This window comes from Orbicella faveolata, unplaced genomic scaffold (assembly GCF_042242905.1).
Source record: "Orbicella faveolata isolate gen_17 unplaced genomic scaffold, um_ofav_v1 contig_25, whole genome shotgun sequence".
NCBI classification, from domain to species: domain Eukaryota; kingdom Metazoa; phylum Cnidaria; class Anthozoa; order Scleractinia; family Merulinidae; genus Orbicella; species Orbicella faveolata.
This window is the reverse complement of record NW_028301553.1, coordinates 11,593,307-11,599,988: the sequence shown is the minus strand read 5'-3', so window position 1 is coordinate 11,599,988 and position 6,682 is coordinate 11,593,307. Positions and strand designations below refer to the sequence as shown.

The 6,682-nt window shown below is 42.3% G+C and overlaps 1 protein-coding gene across 1 annotated transcript; it reads left to right on the top strand.

Moving 5' to 3' along the window:
* Positions 1 to 2,878: 2,878 nt before the first annotated feature.
* Positions 2,879 to 6,384, top strand: LOC110041068 (uncharacterized). Its single transcript, XM_020746336.2, has one exon. The coding sequence runs from the start codon at positions 3,173 to 3,175 to the stop codon at positions 5,828 to 5,830; it is 2,658 nt and encodes an 885-aa protein (XP_020601995.1). The 5' UTR covers positions 2,879 to 3,172; the 3' UTR covers positions 5,831 to 6,384.
* The last annotated feature ends 298 nt before the right edge of the window (positions 6,385 to 6,682 follow it).

Genomic DNA, 6,682 nt, shown 5'->3' with positions numbered 1-6,682 from the left:
TTCAAGTTACATCAGGTTACATTTATATCTGAAACTTAACTTCCTATGAAAACCTGTTTGAGATTAATCTGAATGAAAAGTTATCTTAAAGATCCGTGCGAGTCATCGACGTGTCTGTACTCTTTTAGACGATAAATATTAGCCAATGATGGCGCGGTTCGAGAAAAAGAAATAGACAGTTGTTGTAAAGTGTCAGTTAAATATGAGAATTCAGAAATACGAAATCAACATTTGAGGTACGACCGAATTCATTTTCAAGACACAACTTTCAAACCAAAACACTCAAGATTGATTTTAATTTTCAGACAGTTGTTAATGTTGGCAATTAAATCTCATTGAATATAAGGATTCAAAAAATAATACGACATCAATATTTGAGCAACGACCAAATTCATTTTCAAGAGATAACTTCCAAACCAGAACAATAGATTGGTTATAATTTTCAGACAGTTGTTAATGCTGGCAATTAAATCTCAGTGAATATAAGAATTTATAATAAAGTTTCCATATAACGCGCGCTCTGATTGGCTGAAACAGCGTGCTTTATCAGAGAACAGAGCACGGGTTGATGACGGTAAGTTGGCTTCCAAAGTTTTGCTTCGGAATTTTGACAAATTTGACCCAAATTAAACATCCCCTGTGACTCAGACAAACGCACTGGAAGCGAGCTATTTTTCTGCAGTAAATATGGCTCACAGAGACCATTGTTAGCAACAGTAGTGTTAAAACTGTACTAAAATAACAAGTTTTGCTAGATTCCCGCCGACAAAACATGTCCAGCTGTAGCGAAATACACAAATTCTCAACCTAAACAGTGCTTCGATAAAGACATTAATTTTGTTACAAAGGCAGAAATTATACTAAGAAGTAAAACAACGACAGAAAACAATTGAACCGTCTCTGTTTATGATGAGAAGCTTTATTTTTGTAAATTTACAATTAAAAATGCTCATTTGCTCAAACAACACTTATGCCCAGTTCATACGTCGCATTTCTGCCGTGTCGAATTCAATTCAATTAAGTGCGGCAGAAAAGCGACTGTGGATTCATACGTCGCACTTGTATCGCACTTAATTCAGAATTTATACTGTCGGGTATGTCGGCCAGCGGAAAATGTTTTAAACGTAAAGTATGCAATATGGCTGACGAAAATACTGAGCGACGAAGGACTTTAATTTGGCAAAAAATTGACCGCCAATGGAACGAGGAGAAGGCTGACAACGGAGCAGTATGTGTTGCAATATGTTCAGGTTGCACTGGGTCGAGAATGGCCAAGTTTCTTCTTTTTCTTTGACGGGAAAACATTTACGCATGCTCAATACATTAACATAATGTATGCATTAGATTCGACACAGCAGAAATTCGACGTCTGAATCGGTGTCGCATTTCTGTCGGATAATGCGACAAGACCAGTCGAACGTGCAGTAGAAATGCGGCAGCCGATTCATACGTCGAATTTCTGTCGAATTTAATTCGTTGAACTGAATTCGACACGGCAGAAATGCGACGTATGAACCGGGCCTTACATGCAATGTAGTAACGCTCGTTCTCCGGTCATCTCAGCGAAGTAAACCGACGAGTGGTCAGTGCAAAACTTGCTCTGATATTCTCTTCTGTGCTCGAAGTAGAACCAGTGGGAGCCGTTAAGTCTTTCTAACTTTTACGCTAGTTCGGACAATCTTGCTGCATGCGGCTACAAGCCATAAATAACTGTAGCTCCTTTCAAATTCAACCCGGCATTTCGCATTTTCATCCACAAGCTTTGAGCTCCGCGTTTCGTAATTTCCACTGGAAAGTGCTCGTTTTCATGGGCCACAATACGGCCGGATTCCTCTTGACTATAAACCTTACCTGCCTTGAGATCCGTATTTAAAAATTAACTTAAAAGCGAACTTTGAAGGCATCGTTCTTCTCTCGAAAGCCGCTCAAACTTCTCGAAACTGAAAGCTTAGCTGAAGTCCAGTTTGTGATTGACAGCTGTCGCTTCGTTAGCCAATCAAATTATTTGAACAATTCTAACAAGGATTGTGATTGGCTTATTTTAGCGTGCTTTATCAGAGAACAGTGCACGGCTGACGCCACTTTTGCTCGTTTGGAAAATAAAGTTTGGTTTGAAAATTCAGCCGAATGCGTGGGGAAATTATCTGATTCTTTATCATAAAACAAATAAAGAAGCCTCGACTGTGCTCTGTTCTGTTGTAAAGCACTTAGGAAGCGGTAGAACACTCAAGAAGTAGGGAAAAACACTCGACTACGTCTCGTGTTTTCCGCTACACTTCTTTCGTGCTCTACCGCTTCCTGCGTGCTTTACAACAGAACAGAGCACAGTCGGGGCTTCTTTATTTGTTAATCAAAAAATAATACGAAATCAATATTTGAGCAACGACCAAATTCATTTTCAAGACATAACTTCCAAACCAGAACAAAAGATTGATGTAATTTTCGGACGGTTGTTGTCAATTAAATCTCATTGAATCTAAGAACTCAAAACTACGAAATCAATATTTGAGGCACGACCGAGATCATTTTCAAGAAAACCTCCACACCAATTTGAATTTTCAATTTTCAGAAAGGATGAGAATCAAATGGACAACTGTACGCACCATGCAACTACTGCATTTTCGTATAAAAGAAAAACTAACCACGCAATCCCGATTTAATATATTTTACCCAAAGAAACACTAAAGCGAAATTAAGCACTCAGAAATTATCCCAGTATTCCCAGTGAATCTGAATCTCAGGTCATTAGGTCCGGAAGGTTGACTTCAAGTTTATATGACAACGCTTCCTATCTCTGAGCAAGATATGAGTTAGTCATTGTTTTTACAGTCATAATTTTAAACATTATGCCATCCTTATTCACTGTGAGCAGCTGTTTTCAGATGAGAAACCATTTGAATTTGTAATTCAAATTTGAAGAATCAAATACGATTATATCAACACTGCGAAATATTCCATTTTTCATAAACTTAAAAGATGAAGATTTTACGAGAGCCATGCATGATCCTTATTTCAATCATTATGCCACATTATTAGCTGTTGGCAGCTGTAACCAGATGAGAAACCATTTAAATTTTTAATTCAAATTTGAAGAATCAAATATGAATATATGAGCACTCCGAAATATTCCATTTTTCATAACTTGAATTGAAGCTTTCACGAAAGCGTAAACATGGCGTCAAATCTCTCCCTATGTTTCACGCTAAGCACATTACTTGCATTCACAAGTTCAAGGATGTTATGCCCGAGAATTTTCTTTCAAAATATCGACGAAAACACCATGCCCTACAAAATCATCGAAGGCGTTTACATTGAGGAGGACAATTACCACAACAATTTCCCAGTCTTTCGCAGGGAGAACGGCAGCTTGCTATTTTATCACACCGTCGATAATAAAGGTAAACATTATTTGGTTTTTGGAGTTAATCTGAAAGACTATTTTGGCGTTGCTGCTCTTCTTCATAGGGATCCCTCGTCTTGGTTGAGTTCAGGGATTTCAATCGACATGAATGATGTATTTGGTGGAATCGTGAGCCACTGGGAATTCTACAATACCCGTGATCAGACCACATACCACCTGTCGACCTTGTCTTCTTCCAGAATCAAAGCTGTCTGTGTGGATAAAGATTTCAGAGAATGTAACTCGGAGAGAGTTTCCTTGAGCAAGAACTTAAAGGATAAAGGAGGAATCATTTTGAACGATCCCGCAAAAGACTATTTCTTTCGCCTAGAGGGCACGTATCTCAATCTTCGTCCTGTCTATTTTCACAGCAACCAGAAATGGTATTTACAGTACGTGGACGGCTATTGGGTGGTTACTGGTTCGAACAGACCAAGAAATTCCGAAGACCAGGCTTACCTGAGGGTGAAGGATTTTGCTCTAAGACCTGAATACATCAGAAAAACTTGGTCGATATATTACAATGGATGGTTTTGGATTGACATGCCCGACATTAGAGTCCTGTGTAGGGGCAGCAAAGCAAATTGCATTTTGCAATGCTCCGTGAACAAACAGTGCCCAACACCACAGCCCAAAGTCAGCACGGAGCTCAATTTTGTCTACCTGGGAAAACGACCCGGTGATCTTGGCATGGCATTCTGCAGTGGATCGCATCCCTCCACGAGGTATTATCTGTGTGTACCTAGCAGTTATAGCTCGTACTGGAGCGGACAAGGATCTTTCTGCTCAGCCAAAGACCCAACTACTCGAGGCACGCCCAAGGCTAAACCGGCCATCAACTATGATGACAACCCTAGTGTAGTCCCAGCCGTGATCACCGTGGCTGTCCTCGTGCAGATCCTTTTGCCATTCGTCTTGTGGTGTTGTGCTTTGTGCAGGCAATCGTGCAGGGAAGAGGAGAAGAAAGAAGACGACGACAGTAGCATGGAGAAAGCTGGTGAAGAATTGGAAAGGCGTTTTCAAAGAGTTTCCACAGCGGGAAGTCAGGAAGAACTCAACCAAGGCATCAAAGAATACCGACAAGCACTAAAAGAATACAAAAAGGAAAGTAAGGAGGAGGAACTTAAGCACCTTAATGCAAGTTTATGCAGGATCATTTCCATGGACGCGTTTTTCTCATTCTATCTTTGGCTTATCTACTATGTTGGTTGTGACGTGACCCATTGCACTAACTACGGTTCAGTCTTTGAGATATTGAGAATCTTCGCTATTGTGATGCTTTGTCTTTCTCCTGTGATCGTTCTGTTAGAGAGCTGCGTCTCTCACGAACTCGATTACCTCAGCAACATCATGGAAGACGAGACGGCTTGGGGGTACATGCAAAGAATGCACGAGGTTCCACCGAGGATCAATATGGTTGTAGAATGCTACCATTACGAAACACAAACGCGAGTTGTTCACTACACGGACGCTAACGGAAACCAGCAGTCCCGCACGGAGACCAAGAAACAGAAAGTAGTGACGTATGTAGACCGTGACGGATTCTCTTTCGGTTCGTGGGTTGATGTTTCCGGAAACGATATGCCACCTCTAAGTACTGTAGCTCTAACCTTAGTCAAGATCGACTCAAGCATCGTCTTTGGCGACCAAGAAACTGCAGATGGCTATGTGCGACAAGTGGCAGCAATGTTGGCGAGAAATCGCCATCGTGATGAGTTCACTGATTACTCCTCGAGTAAAGAAATTCCTGGACTAATGAAGCGGATTTCTGCGTACGTGGATTTAAGGGTGAAGCCATTTTGGATTCGGCCGCGGTTCTTCTGGATTGCCACCTTGTTGCAGATGACTTGGCCTTACCGCTGGCTATTCAGAGCCAAGACAGCTAAGACCCACTATGTCCTGAAGAAAAAGATGTACAAGAGCACAACACCACCGATCGAGGTAGACTTGATGGATCCCATTGCAGTACCGAATGACAATGCATTCTCAGACGTGAATTCCAGTGGTCCTGACAACAGCTGCCCAGGTTACCCAATATCTGCAATGAATAATCCAGGAGGAGGCAATCCCACCATCCAAAGCGGTGAAACAGCATATCCACCTGTTAATCCATACCTCGGACAAGGCCATCCAACCCAAGACGTTAGCACTATGTACCCAGCTCACAATTCAGATGTTGTAGGACCCTCGTTTCCTCCTTATCCAGTGGTATCTCAGCCAAATGCACCTATCCCATCAGATGTTGCAGTGATGAATTATCCAGCTCAAGAAAGCCGTGCACCGTATTCACCGCACAGTCCATATAGCGGACCTGCATTTCCCGTTTATCCGCCTGTCGGACCGCTACCAAGTGTACCTCCGCCATCTTATGAGGCAGCTGTAGGTTACAGCCCCCAGCCAAGCAACGAGCACAAGCTTCCTACAGTGTAATGCTAAAGAGGGTAATTTCTTTTTACTCTCGACCATTTTTTTATAGCCTGCGTGCAGACACCCACCATTTCCTTTCACATGAAAAAAGCGTCTGCAGGGAGGTTACCCGTCTCGATCCCAAGACCACCCAGGCCATACACTGGACATATATTTCCAGCTAATCCCACCAAATTCCAACCTATTGCACCACCGCCGTTATACGAGGCAGCTGCATGTAGGGCACTCAAGTATATTCATTACAAGAGCGGTACAATGAAAAAACCCAAAGAACCGCACACAACTTAGACGTCCATGGGTGGACCTACCACAAGTCGACCTTCGCATAATCCATCGCTTAATCATCTCCCTCGAGCGAAGCGAGAGCGCCATCCTCGAACGCCGAATTTGCGAGCGCTAGCGACGTAAATCGCGGGCGGAACAAACAAACAATCCAGGGAAATCTTATTGAAAAGGACTTTTAGAACGTTTAGGCCATGTGTACCAATGTACATCACGCACACCTTACATCTTCCACCTCCCTCTCCTTTGGATTCAAGTCCTTCAAAAAAATCAAATGACTGTCCCACGAAATAAACCTCAGCTGATTCCTGTGTAATGCCTGAATTTCCCCAGAACTGAAACAATAAATATTAAGAGGGACGCATAATCCTGTAGGTACTGTGGAGCACGCCTTGTTGGGTAATATTCCTGCACAGTGTTGGTGCTGGTATCTGTGGCTCTGCCGAATGCCAAGTACGTCAAACGTCTTCACCTGATACTCTCTCTGAAGTGGGGAGTGGCGGCTCACGTTAGGGTGTGCAAATAATCGTTAGACTCGTTTTTCCTTAAAATCAACTTTAAGCTCGGAAACTC